The 23,294-nt window shown below is 36.9% G+C and overlaps 1 protein-coding gene across 2 annotated transcripts in view; it reads left to right on the top strand.

Annotated features, from left to right (window-relative positions):
• Window positions 1-23,294, top strand: part of SLC6A3 (solute carrier family 6 member 3) — a 92,291-nt gene that overhangs the window by 9,156 nt on the left and 59,841 nt on the right. For both annotated transcript variants that reach the window (XM_072605364.1, XM_072605363.1), the window contains exons 3-4: window positions 2,118-2,249; window positions 10,838-11,069. In XM_072605364.1, coding sequence (XP_072461465.1) covers window positions 2,118-2,249; window positions 10,838-11,069 — 364 coding nt within the window. The remainder of the gene's footprint in view (window positions 1-2,117; window positions 2,250-10,837; window positions 11,070-23,294) is intronic.

Here is a 23,294-nt window from a genome sequence, read left to right as displayed (position 1 = left end):
GTTTGCTTCTCATAACCTAGTTAGATAAATACTACAGCCATCATTATTCCGGTTTTCCCAAGATTCAAAGATCAGAAGATGATGGCTTGCTCCTCTGTGTAATGTCTTCTAAGAGAATCACTTCATCTATCTACTGGCACTATATGAACAAGGTCAGAAAGTACCAGTTATTTACTTCCCTAAATGCCAAGAAATAACTTCTTGGAGTCTTTATTTCTTGCTTCCCTATGCATATAGTGATATGAAAACTCATGCCATCACCTTGTGTTATTGAGTTGTTTCATTCTTGTCTGTCTCTTCATGACCCCCTTTGGGGATTTCTTGGCAAAGATACTGGAGTGGTTTGCCATTTCCTTCTCCAGATTGAGGCCAACAGGGTGAAATGACCTACCTAGGGTCATACAGCTAGTAAGTGTTTAAGGCTGGATTTGAATTCACAAAGATGAGTCTTCCTAACTCCAGGCCAGGCCCTCTATCAACTGTGCCACCTAGCTGCCCTGCTATCACACTACTTAGTATCCCCTACTACTGCTGTATAAAGTTATCACTGCACCCTGGAGGACAGGGACCCATATCAACTGGTACTTCTCCCATATTATGGCAGGCAAACTGTCAAATCCATTTCCCCATATCCCCGCCACCTACTGAGTGAAAACTCCCTTTGCTCTACTACTTCTCACCATAAACTTATCCTCATCCATCTCAATCATGAATGTCCACAAGCCATATCCTCTTCTCCCCTCATGTTCAAGTGTACCCCCTGGAACTCCCACTCTCTTTTTAATGGACTCCCCTTCATCCTGAATCTCTCATAAAAATGCACTTGTTCCATCTCCTGGAATTAACAGAAGCGTTCTAAAAGGCATTGCATCCCTGGCTATCTTCCCCAGTAACAGATGCCCTTTCTCTCCTGATCCTAGACCCAGCATCCTAGACCAGTAAGAAGAGTAGAGACGCTCTTTGCTTCTTACTGCCTTTTCCAGACTCGTTTTCCCCATTATTGAGCTCCACTAAATCTGTTCATATCACCCAACCACAATTCCAGGAAAGAAGCCTACACTGGAAAGAATCCTAGATCTAGAGTCAGATAGCCTAATTTGGAATCCTAGTTTCATTGCTCACTACCTGTGTGATCTTTGGATTTCATCATCTGTAAAATGAGGGGATTCAACTAAATGGACCTTTTGAAAGCACAAAAAAAGACAGATTTGAAGTCTCAATTCTACAATCCTCATTTATCATTTTTCTATTTTGTATTTATAGAGTGCTTTGAGAAGCACTGACTGGGTAATACCTCATAACATACCAAAAAAGTCAAAATGACTGACACTGTCTTGCTGATGAAATGACATGCTTGGCACAATCAAGTTCAGTGAATTGTTGAAAACCTAGAGGATGTTCACGTCTGGTGATGGTGGTCTACAGCAGAGATGTCAAACTTAAGGCATTTCAGCCACAACCACAAAACTGTCAAGTGCTGCCCAAACAATATTAAAATCAGAAATGTTTAGCAAAATAATGATTCAACATGGATCATGTTAATTTGTGGTTTTCTAAGTTGATATGTGACCCTCAGGGATCTGTTTCTATTTGAGTATGACACTACTCATCTGTGACACAGATGCTATGCTCTAGACATAGCTATGACTCCATGCCTCTATCCCCACAAACCAGTAATACTATATAGATTTCCACCAGTCCCAGGAAGTCTCAGCCCTGGCATATCTCTCCAGTGGCCTGACTTCATGAGAATTTTCAGTAATTCAAATCCTCCTTTAGTTCATACACCTATATCCATTATGGGGAAACATAGATGAGAACTCCAAATCCCTGAATAATCTCGTTAGCAACCTCACTTCATGTTCATTCAGCATGGTATAAGGGAAAGAGTGATACTAACCAACTGTGTGATTATAGGCAACTTTAACTTTCAGTTTCCTTACTTGTAAAGTGAGGATAAGAACTCTTGTACTACCTACTTCACAGGATTGTTAGGAGGAATGTGCATTTGGTAACTCTGAAGGCACTAAAAAAAAAAAAATGAGCTCATTGCCTCAATGACAGGAATCTTAGCATATCTATCACCTTGGTGATCACATGTTATCCTTCCTTTACAGGAGCCTTCCTGGTCCCATACTTGTTTTTCATGGTGATTGCTGGGATGCCACTTTTCTACATGGAATTGGCATTAGGACAATTCAATAGAGAAGGAGCTGCCGGAGTCTGGAAAATCTGTCCAATATTAAAAGGTAACGCTAATGGGATGAAGATTCTATTTCAATATATAAGAAGAAAAGGAGGGAGGGACAGAGGGAAGAAGGAAGAAAGAAAGGAAAGAGAAGTAAGGAGGGAAGGAATGAAGGAACAAAGGAAGGAGGAATGGAAGGAAAGGGAAGAAAGGAAGGGAGGAGGGATGGAAGAAATAAAAGGAGGGGAGCAAAAAATAATAAAGGAAAGAAGGAAGGACTGGAGAAGGGGGGAGGAAGAGGAAGCAAGAGGAGTGAGGGAAGAACAAGAGGGAGGGCAGAAGAGAATGACTGATTAAGCACTTACAGTGCAGGTATAGATCTAAGTGATGGGGATATAAATAAAAGCAAAAAGAAAGACAATCCCTTCCTTCAAAGAGCTTAAAATATAACATATAACATAAAATATAACAGAGGAAGACAAGACAAAAGGTAGCTAAGAAGAGGAGCGGAGGAAGAGATTAAAAGCACTGAATATGGAGGCATGATTTCAAATTCCAGAAGTCAATAACAGGGCTAGGAGGGGAATGAAGGCTGGCTTGGGCTCCTTCACAAAGTAGAGGCCTCAAGAGGAATTTACAAGTAGGTGAAGAGGGAAGGACTTAAAACATTCCAGGTTCCGAAGGCCATTGGGCACTGGGATGATCGGATGTTGTTGGTCAAGGACGCCTGGGTGCTGAGGGAAGTTCCGGGATGAAACAGCAGCAGAGGTATGGTTTTGAGTCTGGAAGTCAGGAACAGGGCCACGAAGCCATTTTGCAATCAATAAAAATATCTAGCTTTTATTTTTATAGTAGTTCAAAAGCATGAATTTTTAACCCCATTTTACATGTATACACAATTATTTTAATCATATTTTAAAAATTCAACATCTTTTCAAGACTTTAATCCCTTAGAATTAAAATCCACATCAGTTTTGTTTATTTGGACGCCAAGTTAGAAAGGCTTATTTGTTGTGGGTTTTTTGTTGTTCTTTGAAGCAAAGTACCATTTACTTCTAAATCACCTGACTTTGTACCCAGAACCTTTAAATAAACTCTACTTTTCACAAGTAAAATAAGAAAATCAAAACCATTAGGGGAGAGAATCAAAAGAGGTACTCCCAGGAAAAGAGCAGTACAGAAAGAAACCATAAAGCAGAAAGAATTCTCACTAGTCAGTTCTCCAGAGGATTAGGTGACCAAAGGAGAACATTGGTAGTTGCTTCAAACCTTACTTTTTTCTATGGAGACAATTTCATAGTCCTCTTCCTTCCCAAGAACTACTTCCAAGGCACAAATGCAAAGATCAAAAGGGTAGTGTGGTGTAGTGGAAAGAACACTGTATTTAGAATCAGAATTTCTGAGTTTTCCATTTCCTTTTACAGGGTCTTGGGTAAATCATTTATATTAATGTCTGTGGGTCTCAATTTCCTCCTCTGTAAAATGAGGAGTTTAGACTAACTGATTTCTAAGATTCCCTTCAGTTCTAAACCCTATGATACTATGTTTCCATTGGGGATGGACATTGTAGATCAGTCTAACAGCAACCACCAATCCTAGCATTACTTTCACCTGAATTAATGAATCAACATCCAGAGCCCATGTTTAATCTCCCAATTTGCAGAACAATAACTCCCTGAGATTGTGCTTGTCCTTGCCCTTGAAGTATTAACTCTTTAGAACTATTTATTAATATATATAAAGATGAGAATTGTTCAAAGGTCAATATGAATATTTATTGGGAAGTTCTAAAAGCTACACGTGATCATCAGAAAAACAGAAAGGCACATAGTAGGAGCCCAGTAAATAGTGATTGATGGGTTGATAGCTTCTGTTTAGGATTCTGTTCATCAAGCTAATCATCTCTCCTTCCTTATACCAATCAGGCATGGTTTTAAAGTCCATCCCCTTCACTCCTCTCTGTACACTCATCAACTTATCTATGTATTTCTTAAAATATGGCACCTCAAACTGAATACAGTTCTCCAGATATTATCCAACTAGAGCAGAGTATGGCAGAACTATCACCTCTCTAGTTATGGATATCATGTTACTCTTCATGTAGTTAAAGATTGCATTTGTTTTTGGGGCAGCCATGTTATACTGCTGGCTAATACAGTTCATTAAGATCTTCAATTATTTTTCAAATCTATGACACTCTAGTCATGTGTTTACCATTTAATATTTTTGAAATTCGTTTTTGGACCCATGTAACTTTATTTATTTGTATTTTTCCTATTTCATCTTATTGAATTTGGTCCAATCTTGCAGCTGATAAACAATCTTTTTGCATCTTGACTATTATCCAACATGAATGTTATCCCTTCTAGATTTTTGTCATTGGCAGGGTGGTCATGTTTTGCCAATATGTACATCTGGCTGAGCCATTTTACCCCTTCAGTGCTAAGACTCTGTATCCCTGGTGATACTACTGTGCTACTCTCCTCTGTTTTTTGTTGAGCACCATATCTTCACTCTGAGCTAGGCATATCCCTTGACTTATGGTTAGTGGGCTGCTCTCTGCTACCATCTGCTGGTCTTCAGCTATCTAATGTCTTCAAAACCACCTACTACCCTCTGCTTTCATCGGCTATGGGTCCTAATGAGCCTCTCCCTGTAAGAAAGTCTAAAGTTCTTTTTGTCAATAGTCTGGAATTATGAGCCACACTACAAAGCTAACATAACTACCATCATCAGATGAATTGTCTCAAAAAAAACCCCACATATTTTCTTTAAATCAGTAAAAATCTACCCTCTCTTCCTCCCATCCCAACCCCACTCCTAACTGAGAACAAAAGAAAAATAAAATCTATATATATACATATATATGTGTGTAGATATATATGTAAACCATATATAGTCAAGCAAACCAAATCTCCAGAATGGCTATGTTTTAAAAAACAAATTCCCTCTGAGATGTTTTGTCTCCTGATCAGGAGGCAGGTAGCATATTTCATTATTAGTACTCTGAAATTATGGTTAGTAATTACACAGATCAAAGTTCCTAATTTGTTTATGGTTGTTTGTCTTTAGTATATTGCTATCACCCTATAAATTGTTCTGCTGGTTCTGTTTGCTTCATTGTCCATCAGTTCAAATGAAGCAGCTATCTGGTACAACGGATACAGCTTTGGTCCAAAGACAGGAAGATATTTACTAGCTGTACCCTGGACTAGTCACTTAACCTCTGTCTGCCTCAATTTCCTCAGCTACAAAATGGGGGCCATAATAGCACCTACTTTCACAGGGTTAAGGAGGGTCAACTGAGATAATATCTGTTCAAGGCTTAGCATTGTACCTGGAACATTGTAAGTGGTTAATAAACACTTATTCTCTTTTCCCTTTCCCCAAATAAGTGTTCCCAGGTCTCCATCATTGTTTCTTACATTAATTTTCCATAACATTTATATATCATAACTTGTTTAACCATCTCCCAATTTATGGGCTCAGAATCCCATTCTTTGCTGCCTTGAAGAGTTATAAATATTTCTGCACATCTTTAGACTTTGTTCTGCCTAAAACAAATCCTTCCCTTGAACTACTGTCGCTCACTAATTCCCCCTCCTTTCCTTTTCCCCTTATGTTGCTGTTGAATGAGATGTATTTTTGTACCCATTTGTGTGTGTGTGTGTGTGTGATTTCCTCCTCTAACCAGTTCAGAAGACAGTGAGGTTCAAGTGTCAAATGCTCCCTTTACCCTTTCCTCCTTGTTTGTAATAGATGTTTATTTGCACATCTTAATTATGTGAGATAAGAGACTCCCTCTATGATCCCCATGATGTGGGGACACAGATACCATCTCTTCATATTAGAATATAAGCAGTTTATCCTCATTTAGTCCTTTATCATTGTTCATTTGTATTTACCTTTTAATGTTTCTCTTACTTCCTGTCTTTGAACTTCAAAGTTTCTACATAAAGTCTTTTCATCAACAATGCTTAGAAGTCCCTCATTTCATCAAAGGTTATTGGTTGTCTTTTTTCCTTCCCTTTAGGATTATATTCAGTTTTGCTCAACTGTAAGGCTATATCCTTTCCCTTCTGGAATATTGTATCCAAGCTCTCTGATATAGTAGTGGCTGCTAAATCCTTTATGAGCTTGGCTTTTGCACTTTGATACTTGAATTTTTGCTTTCTGACTGCTTGCAGTGTTTTGTTTTGTTTTGTTTGACCTGGAAGCTTTGGATTTTGGCTAAAGTGTTTCTGGAAGTTTTAATTTGGAGGTTTTTTTTCAACAGGTGACTGGTGAATTCTTTTTTATTTTTACTTTGCCCTCTGATTCTAAGAGATCTGGAAAGTTTTTTCTTAGTTTCTTGAAATATGATGTTTTGGTTTTAAGACATGTTTTGATCATGGCGTTTAGGTAGTCCAATGATTCTTCATCTTTTTTGTCATCAATCTGTTTTCCAGGTCAGTTTTTTTGGATACCTTACATTTTATTCCATTTGTTTCAGTCTTTTGACGTTTTTTAATATTTCTCATTGTTTCATGAAGTCATTAGCTTCTTTTTGCTTCATTCTAATTTTCAGAGAGTTTGTTGGTTGGGCAAGGTTGTGAACTTCTTATGCCAAACTGTTAATTCTCTTTTTAATTCTTTCTTCCATAGGTTTCATATTTTTTCCTAATTGTTTTCTAACACTCTTATTTCCTTGAGAAATACATTTTAAACTTCTTTTAAAAACTATCTTCATTTCTTCCAGAAATGTTAGTTAAATTTGTGTTCAAGCTCCATTTTTCTTTAAGGCTTTACTGATGTTTTGGAGTCATTCTCTTCTTCTGGGTTTGTGTCTTGAGTATGTTGTCATCATAATAGTTTTGTTTTTGTTTTTTTTTAATGGTGAGATTATCTTTTTGTTTGCTCATTCTTCCAGTCTGCTTTATGACTGGACTTGATGTTAGGGCCAGACTCTGTGTACCTCTAGATGGAAAGAATTGGTTGGTCTATTGTTCCAGAATTTCAGGGACAGCTCAATGTGGGAACTTGCAAGCTTTTCATGTTCCCAAAGTAGTCTGGTCCAGGATAAAGCATATTTGGTGCTCCGCATCCTTATCTGAGCCATGCAATTTCCTGACCTAGGTTTAGTGTGAGCAGCTGTAGACTGACTGGGAAGCTCTGTTGGTTCAGTGACAGAAATGCAGGCTCCCCTTTGGTCTGGAATTCCTTCCCTTTTGCATTCTTCAGAGACATACTGCTACTACCTTTCTACTGAACCTACTCCTTCCTTGGCATATAGTGGAGGATCAGCTCTTAGACTGGAGGGGAAAGGGAGACCAATTTCCTTCCTTAGCACGACCTATATCAATAACCCAGAACTGGGTAGTGGGTGACAAAGCTGCCATTTGGCACCAGTCACTGTCAAGGAACCCCAGTGTGGATCTTGGGGTGCCCAGTGTGATTCAGGGAACTTTTGCATAGTACAAAGTCTCTTCTTTTGTTCTGGAGTCTTTAGCCCATGACATGCTTTGTACCAGACCCCATCCCCAATGTCTACACAACTATCTGTCTTCCTGTACCAAATTGGGCTAGAAAAATGATTCACTGTGACTTTGTCTTGAATGTCTCCATCAGGGTTTAGTCAGTTACATTTTCTAGATCTTTTGAGGGGAGCAAGTCACTTCATGTTTTAGTGCTCTAGGCAATTCTCTAAAAGGACAAAAAATTGTAGAGAAAGTGCCAGCTTGTAGTAGTAGAAAGTATTTCCTCATCAGGGAGTTTCTTATGCCCATGAAATCACAGGTCCATTCCCTCCCCTGGTACTAGCAAGAAGGACTCAGACAACAAAGTTGAGGGGGGGGACCTGTGAACTAGGGTAGTTTCCTAGGAGCTCCTTGACAAAGGTTGGAGAGAAAAGAACTTGCAGAAAACCCCCAAAAGGAGATAAAGAAAAGGAAAATGAAAGAAGAGCTGTCCCTAAACTTAAAACTGTCCTTAAGAGAGATTAAAACCCACAAGAAGCCCAGGGGACCAAGGCTAGAGCTGAAGAACCCATTATATTCCACAGCTTCTTGCTCTTTTTAGTATTATAATCTGTATCGATACAAACCTAGGATCATAGATTTAGGGCTTGAAAGGACTTTAGAGTTCACCTCCCTCTGCGATTCATAGCCTTTTTGGTCTCAAGGGTTCCTTTGGCAGTTTGGTGAAGCTAAAGACCCCCTTTCAGGATAATATTTTTAAACCTTAGAAATAAGATACGTGAACTCAAAAAAGAAACCAATTATATTGAAATCGTTATTAAAATATTTGTAAAATCAAGTACATAGAGCTCAAGGGATGAATCCCTGATTCCTAGCTCAGCCTCCTCAGTACAGAGAAGACTGTTCTAGAGCCCAGAGAGCCCAGATCTTCTCAAACTCAGGTCTTTTCATTTACCCTGTAGTTTTGCTCTTTCTGTGGGGCCATACTAGAAAACATAGTATAGTGGGTAAAGAGCTGGTCTTGGAGTCAAAAGGATGTGGGTTCTGATCTTGTCTCTACATGGTCAGTGTTACCTGGGCAGTCCATAACCACTCAGCATTACAGGAAACTCTCTAAAACTTTAAGATGATGGTATGCAGTGGTAAAGAAAGTTCCTCACCAGAAGCTCTCAACACTAATGAAATGATAGGTCTGGGGGGAATAATGGTGTCCATAGTTTGATGACTGTGGCTTTTTTATTTTGGTATATGCTTTTCCAGAGAAAAGCTCATTAAAATATGGAAGTTTACATTTCCATCCCTAGATGATTGATTATTTACAATCCTAAATCACAGGGATCAAAGAGTAGGAGCAACCATGATCCCTTTCCGATTAAATGCTGCCCAGGTCAATTACCCTGTCTGAACTTCATTTTCTTCATTACAATAGAGATAACAAACTTTTATAAACCTTAAAGTACTATAAAAAGGCAAACTCACAAAGAATAAAAATACTAGTTCTATTTCAAAGGAGAAATTATCTACAAGTATTTCAACCAAACTGATTTTAAATCTTTTAATTTGTCTCTTTGGACTTACTGAAAAATTTAACCCATTCATTTTTTTTTCCAAAGCAAAAATTTGACTTAAATTCTCTACAATGTAGCATATCTGGGGACTGGAGTGAAGTAGAAATTGCAAAATTGGGAAACCTAAAAATTCCTACCCTTTGTCCTCTAACACAATAGAAATTCAAATCTAGACAAAAATTGGCCTCCTCCCTTTCCCCTAATCCCAGCCATAATTAGTAATTTGGCACCTAGAGCAGTTCAGTTAGGGAGAGACAAAGACCCTAGATACCATGAGTGTAGACATGTGACCATGAGGCTGCAGGCTGTTGAGATTAGCTGGAATTTGGCCAAAAAAGACAGCTCTCAGATAACTTCTTATTTTAATTAATTATTCTTGCTAACTAGGTGCTAAACCCAATTGTTTCTATACTGTAAAGAGAATGCAAATGCTATTAGAACCCTCTAAATTTCAGCACCCTGAAACAAACCACTGATTGTTCCACCCTAGTTATAGCCCTGCCTCCTTCTTTAATTAGTATCTGTACTCAAATGGCTCATAATGAGATATTTTTTAAAAGCTGAGTCTCTGGGAAACACTTATCAAAATTATGCTATTCAACTATAGAAAATGTTATGATTGAATTTGTAGCAACTCTAGCCATTTCTAAAGAATTATATACCTTATTTCACAAGCAGATATCAATCAGTATGCCTAGACTTTGGGTAAAAAAAAAAAAAGCCAATGTCTACATGCCTAAAGTGAAATAATTCAGGCAGATGGGCCTCAGTTTCCTATTATAAAATGTGGAGATTGAACTGGGTGTTTTCTAAGGTTGTTTCCAATTCTAAAATCTATGGCTCTATGACACTAAGTATTTTGGGATAATTCTAACTAGTATGAAAGATAAATTCTGGAAAGAATATGTTAATATAAAACATTTGAGAAAATTTTAATTTCTATGCACAAAATCTTTAGTTTCTAACTGCTTCAAAAATTAGAGCTAAGTGTGGGATTCCAGAATTTAGAAATTCTTTGAACTTGGAGGTCACTCAAAAAAATTAAAGGCAGACTAAATGAACTTGGAAGGTTTAAAATGAGTTTGCTTTGAACAATATATTTAAATCAAAATAGTACTGTATTAGAGCAGCTAGGTGGTGCAATAGATAGAATGTTAGGCCTAGAATCAGGGAGACTCATCTTCCTGAGTTCAAATCTGGCCTCAGACATTAGCTATGTTCCTTAATCCTGTTTGCCTCAGTTTCTTCATCTGTAAAATGAGTTGGAGAGGGAAATGGCAAATCACTCCAGTATCTTTGCCAAGAAAACCCCATCTATAGTCACAAAGAGTGAGACATGACTAAAAACAACCGCACAACAACAATGTAGTGGTCGTTTTATTAAAGGAGAATACTTCTAAAATATTGCATATATTACCTAGAAAATGGTCATAGTCATTTAGATTTCTTGTGATACAGATTTCTCAAGAAAAATATAGTGGAGGCTTTTGATTTTTTTCAGTGAGAAAAGAAAATATTTACAGCATTATATTTCTTGGGGTAATGAAGATACTTGTTGAGATAAATAAGTTGCTAGTAGACTCAAAGGACTGATCACTTCTTTCATTCCTTTTTCCTCATTTTAGGTGTGGGCTTTACTGTTATCCTTATATCTCTTTATGTTGGATTCTTCTATAATGTCATCATTGCCTGGGCTCTCCATTACTTTTTCTCGTCCTTCACTATTGATCTTCCCTGGATACACTGCAATAACACCTGGAATAGCCTAAATTGCTCAGATACTCGTTTTTCCAACTCCAGTGGCAGCTTTGACATCAATGACACCTATAAAACCACTCCTGCTGCAGAGTATTTTGAGTAAGTAATAATAGTGCGACTGGTTCTGGGAGTAAAACACTTCATTTTCCTGTTGTAGAAACAGAAAAGGGGTAACAAAATGGAACAATCCCTAAAATAAATTCTCACTCTCAATTCCATCTTGATTCCTTAACTACCATTGGCTGACCCTTAAATTTCCATTGCTACCCATTAAGAAATGGTACAGTGCATAGAATGCAGGACTTGGAGTCAGAGATTCATTTTCCTGAGTTCAAATCCAGCCTCAGACACTTACTAGCTGTGTGACCCTGAGCAAGTCACTTAACCCTATTTTGTTTTTGTAAAATGAGCAGAAGGAAATGGCAAACCACTCTAGTATCTTTGCCAAGAAAACCCTGAATGAGCTCACAAAGAGTTGGACACAACTGAAAAATAACTGAACAAAGGAATATTTCTCCTCCAAAGACCATTTCCCTTGATTTCCAGTTTTTCCCCATGTTTTACCATGTTCATGATAGTCACTGATTAGCTTATCCTTTTGTCCTCTGCTTGTTCTTCCTGTCCTGACAGTTTTCCTTTTGTGTGTGTGTATTTTATTTCAGTGTGCTTTTTTCTTTTAAAGAAAATAGCAGTCACTGTTTTAGCTCATTATAAATATATCACCTTGACCAAATTTTGGGGTGTGAGGTAAAACATCAGGATTGTTTTGATTTGCATTTTTATTATTATTTGTGATTATAACATCCTTTCATATAGATATTAGTAGTTTGTCATTCTTTTGTGAGTCATTTGTGCATTTCTCTTGGGGGGAGGTTTTGGTCATATATTTGTTACTCATCTTTATAGAGTGAACACAAAATCTTTATCAGAGATATTTGATATGAATATTTTTCCCAATTGACCTATTCTCTTCTATATAAATTATGTTGATTTTGGTCATGCAAAATCTTTTTTATTTTTGTTTAATCACAATGATCTATTTTAACTTTTGTAATTGCTTTTATATCTTGTTTGGTAAGGGATTCAACACACACACACACACACACACATACACATACACAGACATACCTATATCTATAAAATGAATATAATCTATTCCTTTTATAAATTCTGATGGTATAACATTTAAGTCCATGAATTTGAATTTATTATGAAATGACTGTTTTCTAGTTTTTGCAGTAGTCCTTGGAAATTTAATGGTTGCTTTCCTAAGTAGTTTATGTTTGGGAATTTATTGAATACTGGGTTATTGAGTTCAATTATTTCCAGTTCTCTTTTCTACTCCATTCCATTGATCCATTTATCTTTTTTTTTTTAAACAGTACTGAGCAGTTTTGTTGATTACTGCTTTATAATATCGTTTGAGATCTGAAAATACTGTCCTACCTTCATTACTACCTTTAACAAATACCTTGTAAATCTAGATTTTTTATGCTTCCAAATGAATTTTGTTATTATTTTATCTAGCTCTCTAAGGTATCCTTTTGATAGTTTTGTTTATATACCCCTAAATCTGTAAACTAACTTTGCTGGTAATGGCAATTTTATTAAATTGTCAGAGGCCAACCACAGAATATTCTCCATCTACTCCATCTATTTAAGCTGTTCTTTATTTCTTTAGTGAATATTTTGTAATGATACCTATACAATACTGAATTGCTGTGGTAGACTTTCTCCTTTTTTTTAAATTTTGTAGTCATTTTGAATGGAATTTCCACAGGAGTACTGTGGGGTTCAAATGAGATAAATGGATATAAGGCACTATGCAAACCTTAAAGCATTATACACTTGGTTAATTATTATAATTATTATTATTAACCTTCGGTCAGTAGGTGTCCATTCTGGTTATGACTTCATTCCCCTTGCCTTCCAGCACTCCTGCTGTGCTCAAGCAATGTTTATAGAGCAATCAGGGCCATGCTGGTAAATGTGCAATAACTGAGCTCTCAAAAAAAAATGTATGAACACACTTTTCAGTTTAATCTATATTATTAACACTTCTTGAAGTCTAGCAAATCAATAAAACAATAAACCATGCCCCAATTTGCAGTGACTGCCCATTTCACACTGAAAATTTAACAGTCAATTAGAATCAGCCTGCTTCAGCCCACCCCTGGATTTCCATGTCTATTATTACCTCCTTGATTGTTTTTTTGCTATATGTAAATACTATTGCTTTTTCATGGACTTATTTTGTGAATAGCAAACTTACTGAAGTTATTTTGGCTACAATCTAATAATTTGTTAGCTAGAGGAAGCTAGATGCATTAGTGGATAGAGCACTGAAACTTCTAAGTAGGAAGACAAGTTCAAATCCAGCCTTAAACATTTACTAGCTGTATTTACTAGGTGAGTCATTTAACTTCCTTGGGTTCTTTTTCTGCATCTGTGGAAGTGAAAAGGTTCCAGCCCTAAATCTATGGTGTTATTATTTCAACTAGTTTCTTTGCTAATTACCTAAGATTTTCTAAGTAAATCATATTGAACACAGATTATTTTGTCTCCTCATTGTCTATTTTTATGTCTTTAATTTTTAAACTTTTCTTATTGTTATTGTTAGTCTAATTAGAAATGCATCAAATAACTGCACGGTGAGGAGACATTTTTGCTTTATTCTTGTATATGCTAGAGAAACTTCTATTGTGGTTTATCACTGGACTTGTTTAATTTGACCACTGTTGTCATGAAGTTTGAATCATAAAGTTTTTTTCTTGGGGGCAATCTATAGATTCTTTTGGTTAATACTTTGTTTTTGTATTCAAAAGTTCTGTGCAGTTTTCTTGTATTATTGCCTTCCTTAGGGTGTTCAGGGATTTTAATTTGTCGTGTTCTCCTGAGAAAACTTTGAATCACTTAAGTGGTTTCTTCACATGCTATCTCTGAGGTCAATGTCTTTGCCCTGTAGAGTGATCATATGTTGCTTTAATGATATTGCCCTTTGCTTCCCTTTTGCCACATTTTCCTCCAACTTACTGTTTTGTATTGCAAATCTATTTATCTTGCTTCCTTCTTTGGTGAAGTTTTCTACCATTAATTTGATTCTTCTAGTTTTCTAATTGAGGGTTATCTCTCTATCTCTGTCTCTGTCTCTGTCTCTGTCTCTCTGTCTCTCTCTCCAACCTTTGTCACATATTCATTACTAATTTCTTAGGATTTCAGTGCATAAATAGATTTTCTTTTCTTTTTGAATTATTTAGGAATCATTTATGTTTTTCATGTTCTCTTAGGAGTCCACAGGATTCATCAGGGATTCACTTTTCTTTGTATTATAATATTTGTTGAGAGCTCTGTAGTCTCTTTGAGTGTCTAATACTCATCCTAGTTCTAGTATCTATTCTGTTATTTATCTGCTTGTGCTCATAATCTTTAATATTTCAGCCTTTTCCCCTTATTTTTTTCCATCATTTCTTTCTTGACTTACCCATCTTTAGCTGGTACATCACTGAGACTATAGAACTGCTTCGCTCTCCTCCTATATTGGGTGATTTGGGTTTTACTGGCCTTGGTCTCTACCCTTAGTAACCTCTAGAGAAAAAGACCTGGTCTTGGTCAGTGGTTTTTTTTTTCTTTTAGGACCAGTGCAGTCACTCGTGTTGCCTCAGTTCCTCTCTTGGCTATCATCCTTTCCTTCTCTGATTGGTCTGAATTAGCCCCTACCACCATGTTGGGGATTGGAGGAGGGCATGAAGAGTACTCCAGGCAGAATCTCTACATTTCTGGAGTTCTATAATATAATGGCTTCCCTAAGCAGGAGATAGCATACATCCATTTTCTTTTCCTTCCATGACTTGGCAAAACCAGTGTCTCCAACTTGTTACAGGGTAGAGGGTGTGTGTGCTGGCAAATCTTTTGCAGTAGGAGACTATCCAAAAGTGGGCCATACTAGTCTATTTGTGATTGTTTGTCCCTTCCTGGAGTAGAGAAGCTGATGTGAGACTGGTGCTGAATGAGCATTTTGTAAAGATTAGCATTCTCTATGTTCATTCAGAAGGATTTTATCTTGTCCTGGTTCTCTTTATTTTTTGGCCTGTGGATTCAGCTGTAATTGTTCTATATTTGGCATGTAAATTCCCTTTATGAGGGTGTTTGAAAGTCAGTGGGGAATAGGGAAACTATCCTCATCTTGTTGGCTATGTACACAAAAAATTTTTCAAAAATTGAATCCAATTCCTACATGTCTAAAATATACATTTACTTAGTTGTTTTTTCTTAAATCATCTTTTTGCCTACAAGTTTGAGAATTATCCTTCTTTACAAATTTGTAAATGTTTGAGTTTGATCAAAGTCTGCATGCATAGTGTTTTGAGGGATTCAGGATATTTTTATAACAGAGAGCTTGGGTGACCTGTTGAAAATTTCATGATATTTGCATTATTCCAATAGAAATCTTCAATTTCTTTGATTCTCTGGAGAATTTGACATTTCCATTTGATTTTATATTAATATAAACTGAATGCTAGGTTATGGAGTTCAAGATTCCTGCTGGTCTTGATCCACTCTTCCAAATGAAAAAGTATGGTTAAAAAAAAAAAAAAAGTATGGTTTCTGACCAGGAGGCAATACTAGTTACAAAATATCAAAAATCCCACCGAGCTCAAAAATATTTTTTGTCTCTGCTTGATTCCTGTTATGTTACTCTATATATTTTTTGAGTCAGCTTCCATTGTGTCTATTTGGCTGTATTTTATTAACTGCCATATGAAGAAATGTTTCTATTTTTCAAATTGATAGATAGGACCTATCCATGCACAAAGGAAAACTTGATTCAGGCCTTTTAAAAAATGAAGTGAGTTTTAAAAGTTTTTAGAGTTGAAAATTAGAGTTTTAAAAATTAACAAATAGTTTCCCTGTTAAAATCAACATAAATGCTTTTTGTTAATATTATTGTTTTTTCTAATTTTGCCATCAATTCAGTAAAGTTTTAAACTAATTTTATTTTAAAATGTATTCCTTTTGAGTTTTTTAATTTAATGAAAATATTTTAAAATTTATTTTATGATTTGTGTATTTGGTTTTTTACACACTAAGTCATTTTGTTCCTCACTTGAGTATATCCTACTGCCAGGTGAAAATGGCAGGAGGATTACATACAATGAGAGTTGTGTTTCATAAATATTACTCCCCTCAAGCAGGTTTTATACTTTTAATAAATCCAGGAGGACAGATGTGACTAGAGAAGGTGGAAAATGAGGGGAACCCCACCTTCTCTTTGCTATAAGGACTATCTGTCCCTCAAGGAATGTGCTGAGAAGAAATGGAGACCACCCTTCCAAGCTGAATCTTTTCCCCCCTGTTATCAGTTTAGTAAAACCTGATGGTTGTCTTGAAAGAACTGATTCATGGCAGCCAGCTTACAGGGAGTCACTAAGGAGATGAACAGGAAAAAAACAAAAATATCATATTTGTTTATCCAGATGCCAAAAGAAAAGGAATGGATTTTTTAAATTATCAGAATGTAGTGTAAGTATGAAGAAAAATTGTGGAATGTTGAAATTCTTTCTGAAGGGATTTACAAAATATTCTGTACAATTTCAGATTTCTTAAAAGCCAGGTTTCACCAAGTTTTAGTTGTTTAAAGTTCAACTCTTACACACCACATCTATAGCAGAGCTCTGAGGCCTGTCAACAGAAGAATCAAATTAAGGGTCCTAATAGTGACCTATGAAGACAGTGACTATTCTGTTGTACACTTACTATATATAAGGTACAGACAGCTCCTAATCCTTTTCCTTCCATATTTCTCTTCTAAAATTTTCTTTGCTCTTTTTCATTTTTTTCTTTCTTAGCATTCTTGCCAATATTTTTCTTCTTGTTTTGGGGGAGTGATTCAAATAAGAATTGAGGAGCTGTATTACCAGACCAGAACACTGACCTTGAAAAGTGGGTACTGGGAGTCTGCCACATCTTATATTGTCCTCCAATCTCACTAAATCAGAGCTAGCAACCCAGACAGGCTCTGATAAAGGCACCACTTTGTTTTGAAAAACCTTAAATATTTATTTCATTGTTTTGTAGTAACTGATAGGATAAGTAAAAGGGAAGTGGTTTAAGGAAAGAAGATAAAGTCTCCCTATGTAAGTGAAGAAGATAGTAGTATTCCATATGTAATGGGACCAAAGGTGATATATGTCACAATATTGGGGTTGAGGTTGAATAGCTAAGTAGAGTCTGGGTAAAGAAAATTCTTTTTTATTTATCAAATCAACTTCGCATAAAATAGTACAAAGTCATCTGACAATGGTTTTTCTCCAGAATTCACAATAGAGAGTCAGGGGACAAAACTGAGGTTTTAAGGGCAGGGTGAACTCTCAGCTGTGGTCCAGTTATATGAAAGTATGGCAAAACTTCAAGCTAAAACATCAACAAATGAGGCCTGCCTAGGGCAGCACACAGGGGATCCCCATCTTCTTTATTCCTAGAACCTATACCTTTTTAAAATAAAATCCAAGATGACATTGGTTTTTTCTTTCTTTCTTTTCTTCCTTCCTTCCTTCCTTTCTTCCTTCTTACACTGCCTTATTGCACTACTGACTCATATTAGGTTTGCAGTCCACTAAAACCTCATACTGACTTTGCAGTCCACTAAAACTTTCAGAACCTTTTCAGGCAAAGTGATTTTGACCCTGCCTCCCCCACTTCCATATTTAGGAGTTGGGTTTTTTTAGGAGGGTTACTTTTTTACCCACATAAGCCTTTATATTTATCTATCTGTATTGAATTTCGTCTTATTAGATGGAGTCCAATGCTATAGTTTGCCAAGATCTTTTCAGATTGAATCTCTGCTATACAGTATGTTAGCTATCCCTCTCAGATTTGTGTGATTTGTCAATTTTATCAAAATGTATCCTAGTCATTGATCAAAATGTTGAATGAAACAGAGCCAAGCACATATCCCAGTGGTCCCTGACTGAAGATTGCTTTCCACAATGATAATGAATCATTTACAACTGCTCTTGGAACTCTGATCAACACAATGATCAATCATGATTCCAAAGGACTAATGATAAAGAATGTAACTTACCACTTGATAGAGCAGTGATGGACTAATATGCAAACACATTTTGGGGCATGCTTGGCTATTCCTATTCATTTTAAGGTTCATTTTTTTAAATGAATATGGGGGAGGGGAGATGGAAGGTGGGAAGGAGAAAATTAAGTGCTTTAATTAATTAATTTTGAAAAAATAACAACTCTTTAAGTTTTGCCCTTCAACTAGTTCTGGTCCTTCTAAATGTATTATCTAGGCCATATCTCTCCATCTTCTCTACAAGAAGAGCATGAAATATTTTATGAAATGATTTGCTAAAATCTAGAGGAACTATGTCCACAGCATTTCCTTCATCTACCAATTTATCAAGAAGATAAGAAAAGAAAAAGAAAAAAAGAAATGAGGTTGTTCTGGAGTGGATTGTTCTTGATGAGGCCATGGTTCCTTTTTGTAAGCACAACTATCCTTTCTAAATGTTCACTAACCATCCCTTTAATGATCTATGTTAGGAAGTGTAACAGCAAGGATCCTGGCATACACAGAAGGCTCTGCTGTACAGACTCTTAGATCTGTTTTTCTAAAAGGAAAGCAACTTTTGAGGGGTCAACAATCTACTTTAATGAAGCATATATATCATTCACTTAGTTCAGGGGGAAAAGTCAGCACCCTAAACTTCAGAGAAAATACAGAGAAATAAAGATGAACAGACAGTACTTCCAACTGTCTGACCATAAGCAATACATACACCACAGATGAACAGACGAATTCAACTGTGACCATTACACACATACATAGTTACCAGAGAGAAGCAACAACATCTGGGTTTTCAAAGCCTGGGGGCTCCTTAGCAGCTGTCCAGAGTCTCCTCTGGCCAAACGAACACTGTCAATGAGCAAACCCCAAAACAAAACCTCACCTGAGTATATATACACCTTTCAGAGCCAAAGGGCATCACAGCCCTTGAGAACCAGTGCCTCATTAGAAATTAACAAAAGGTATGGGCCTGCCTACAAAATGAATATCCCCTAATCAAATTTCCCTGAGTGGACAGCCCCACTGATGGGTGGGGAAGATCTTTAACTCTCATAACTAATATTATAAGAAGCCAGGCCAAAATCTGTGGTGTATAATTTTCAGATTAATCTCTTTACTTCTTTGAAAATCAGTTCACTTCCCTAGTTTTTATGGTACCTCTCCTTTCTTCCACAGACTTTTCAAATATTGTTGACAATGGCTCAGCAGTCACATCTGCCAGTTTTTTTTAAAGATATAACCCATATAATTTAGGTGATTTGAATTTGTCAAGAGCATCAAGGTGGTCTTGCTGTCTTCTTACTTATCATGGACATCAGCTCCCTGTTAGACACTTGTATTCTGTCATTTCCAGTGCAAAGATTATTCTCCTTGACAGAAAAAAAAAGCAAAATAATTTAGTAACTCTGCTTTCTCTCTGTTGGAAGTCATCCCATCTTCCTCAAATCAAAGGTCATATCACTTCTCTGATCCTCCTCTCAATAAAGCTTTAAAAAAATACTTTTCTTTCGGAAAGGGATATTAACCCTTCAAATCATTCTCAGCTTTAGCCCTTTTGATGCTATTTTCACAAGACTGTGCAATCCTCTCATGTTTCTCCTTTTGTTACCTGACTTCATTTCCATCTTTTGTACATTCCTTTTAAAAATTTAAGCTGATTGAAAAATTCTCTGGGTACTCGCATTACTCTCTTCAGACAACTTTCATTTTCCCTTCTTATTGGAATTATTTACCTCTATGCCTTTAGAAATTTCCTTTCCATCCTAGGACATCCTTGCAGACATTTAATCAATAGGAAGTACTGCTGATGCATGATATATTGTATGTACATATTATGTTTTCTCAAAATCATTTGTACATGCGTTTTATGCCATGTGCACATATCAGGGCATGTTATGTGGTACATGATGGCCACATGCCCTCCTGAAGTAGAAGATAATCCATCTTCCTATTTCTTACCTGTTGGCTGTAGTCCATTAGTTTTTCACTCCAGAGTGTGGGGAAGTGAAAGGGAAGCAAACAAAACTCAAATTCTACCACTTGTTTGCTGACATAGAGGGCCAGTTGAGACTATTGGCTAAAATTAGGTCTCTAGCTCTACACAAACATAAGAAAGATAATCCCTACCCTCAAGTAGGTTATATTCTAATGAGAGTACAACACATAAAAGAAAGCTCAAAAGAAAGTTGGGAAGAGAAGGTGCCTACGTAGGAGCATGGTAGAAAAAGTCTGGAGAGACAGGAGAGGAGGCTGGGGATGAAGACACAGCCAGCCTGGACACTTTCCTTTACATGCAGCTTTCCAGAAGGAGCCCGCTAACCATAGGAAGGTGCCCCAGGGGTAGAGTGTTCTTTCATTGTGAGGAGTCTGAGAATGAAGGGAGGCCTCTGAAGCAAAGTGACCTTCCTGGGTAAGAGAAGGCTGCTGTGGTGAGATGGATAAAGTGCTGAGGGGTAGCAGGAGAAACTAGAGATCAATGAAAGAGAAAGCTCTGATACTGGGGAGGAGAAGATTGGAAGAGAAAAACAAAAGATCTTTCCTCTGAGGGTCCCTGAGGCATTGGGTCAAAACTGGTTAGATGAGAGAGGAGAGGAAAGACTGAAAGATGACTGAGGTTTCAAGCCTGAGTAAGCAGGTGGTAGAAATCACACCTCATATTTCTACAGAGCCTGAGAGACTAGGAGACTCATATTTTTATATCTCCTTAAGATTGAAAAAGGCCTTAAAAGAAATTGGGATGTTTGAAGAAAGGAAAGAATTTGTTGGGGAAGGAGGGCAGAAATGATGACAGTTGGTAGCATATCAAGTTTGAGACCACCAAAGGAGAAAGTGTAGAGAGAGAAGAGAACAGATTTAAAGATAAGGGTCTTGAGGGACACCCACGGTGGAGTTCAGAGGAGAAAAGTAAACTGGTAAAGGAAAGTGAGGAGCTGTTAGATAGGAAGGAGAGAATCAGAAGAGAGCAACGTGTCTTAAACCAAGGAAGACACATTATCAAGAAGGTATGGTCAGTAATATCAAATACTGCGGAAAAGTCAAGGGTAGGTAGGGGCTGAGACTGAGAAAAATCTGGTCAGTTCACTCGATGAACCAAGAGAATTAATCTATCAAAGGTCTCACTCAGGGCAGCATCTTTTCTAACATGAGATGGGGGCGGTGAAGGGGGGAGAGGGATGGAGAATCCCTGAATATTAATGAAGCATTCTCTCTATGTTTTGGTCTTTTCCTCTTTTTCAGTTGATTGTTTTGCAGATTTACAGTTGAGCCGGGCACTAGCATATGGTTATCTTGCCTATCCTGGACTTTGGGAGAGAAAGGATAGTAAATATTACGTACATTTCTGTCTCTAAAGGACTGATTTTATTCTCACATTATCAGTTTGTTCAAACAATACCTGAGCATGGGGAGAAGGGAATGGAAGGAAAGGGGATAAACTTTTATATGAGGGGATGAAGATAAGGGGTCTCAGTGGCCTTCTCTATGTTGGCCTTGGATTGTTGTAATACTACTCTGGTTAGTCATATGGCCTAAAATCTCTCCTTACTCAAGTCTACCCTCCACTCAGCTGCCAAAGTGATTTCCTTAAAGGGCAAATCTAATCATGTCACACACTGCTACTCAATAAACTTTGATGGCTCCCTATTACTTCCAGAATCAAATATAAAATCCTCTGTTTGGTATTCAAAGCCCTTCCCAACCTGGCTGCTTCCAAAGTTTCCCAATCTTATTATGTACACTTTATTCCTCATCATGTACTCTATTATCTCTGACCCCATGCTCCATCTCCTGACTGTCTCTCTTTGTATTGGCTAGAATTCTGTCCTTCCTCACCTCTACCTCCTGGCTTCCCTGACTTCCTGTAAGACTCAGTTCAAATCACACTTACTGCAGAAAGTTTTCCTAGTCAGTTTTTCTCTTTTCCCTCCCCAACTGCTAGTGATTTTCTTCTGGGATTACCCTCCAGTTACACTGTATAAATCTTATCTGTACACAGTTATTTGAATGTTATCTCTCCCATTAGAACTTGAGCTTTTTGAATGGAGAAGCCATGTTTTTAACTTTATTTATTTCCCCAGACTTTAGCTCACTGCCTGGAACATAGTAAATGCATGATAAATACACATTAACTAACAGTAATTTGGGGATATTGAAGTGATCTTTACCCTGATCTTTTATATAGAGAATTCCCAAACAATAGTATATAGTAACAGAACAGTACCTTATTTCTTCCATAAAATCCCCCATGTTCACAAATTCATATGAAAATCTAATCAAAAGACTTGAAAAGTCCTGTTTATTAAATTTATTTCAGGTCAACTAGATTTCATAAAGATCTATGGACGGATTTGATTTCCTTTATGTCCTGGACCAGGTATGGGGAACCTGCAGCCTTAAGACCACATGTGACCCTCTAGGTCCTCAAGTGTAGTCCTTTGACTGATTCCAAACTTCACAGAACAAACCCCCTTAATTAAAGGATTTGTTCAGTAAAACTTGTACTCAGTCAAAAGGTGGTACCTGGGGACCAAGAAGGCCACATGTGGCCTTGAGGCTACAGATTCCCCACCCCAGTGAATCTTTTAATTTATATGGTTAGTTACTGTACTGTTAAAGGGATAGAGAGTTGTGATTACCATATTGGAAGCAGTAGAAACAAACATACACATAGCAGGGATTTCCCAACCTTGGAATGTTGCCTGGAATGTGCCTCATTCACTCAAGGATCATTGTGAAACTGAAAATTTTTTTTTTAAATTGCTCTGATTTTTAAAATTCACATAAGTTATTTGTCATTTCTGTGATAGCTGGAGAGATATCGCTACATTAAACAAAGGAAGCTATACTATTACCAACTCCAGGAAAACTGTTGTGTTCTTGTGTAACCATTGGCTACAATACTTAGTGTATGGCTTAATTAGCCTTTAAAAAAATAAATTTACAGATATACCAGCTCAAAATTTTCCTTCTAACCATCCAACTCCCCCTCACTCAAAAACGTACCCAGAAAAGAAAGTGTAGGAAAATCATGTTTTAAATAGGTGAATGGCTATTTGTTATGTAGTTCAATTGTATCGCTCACATGTGTGGTTGTACAAAAGTCACTGTGATGCTCATCTATTCTATTACAATGTCAACATGGTGATTATCAAGACTGATCTTTTTACTTATAATTATTTATTTTTATTTTTACTTTTAATTACTTATACAATTGAAGAGTCTGCATACTCATTGAACTTGTTTCA

The sequence above is a fragment of the Notamacropus eugenii genome, chromosome 4 (genome assembly GCF_028372415.1).
Source record: "Notamacropus eugenii isolate mMacEug1 chromosome 4, mMacEug1.pri_v2, whole genome shotgun sequence".
Classification (NCBI taxonomy): domain Eukaryota; kingdom Metazoa; phylum Chordata; class Mammalia; order Diprotodontia; family Macropodidae; genus Notamacropus; species Notamacropus eugenii.
This window is presented reverse-complemented; position numbering and strand designations above follow the sequence as displayed.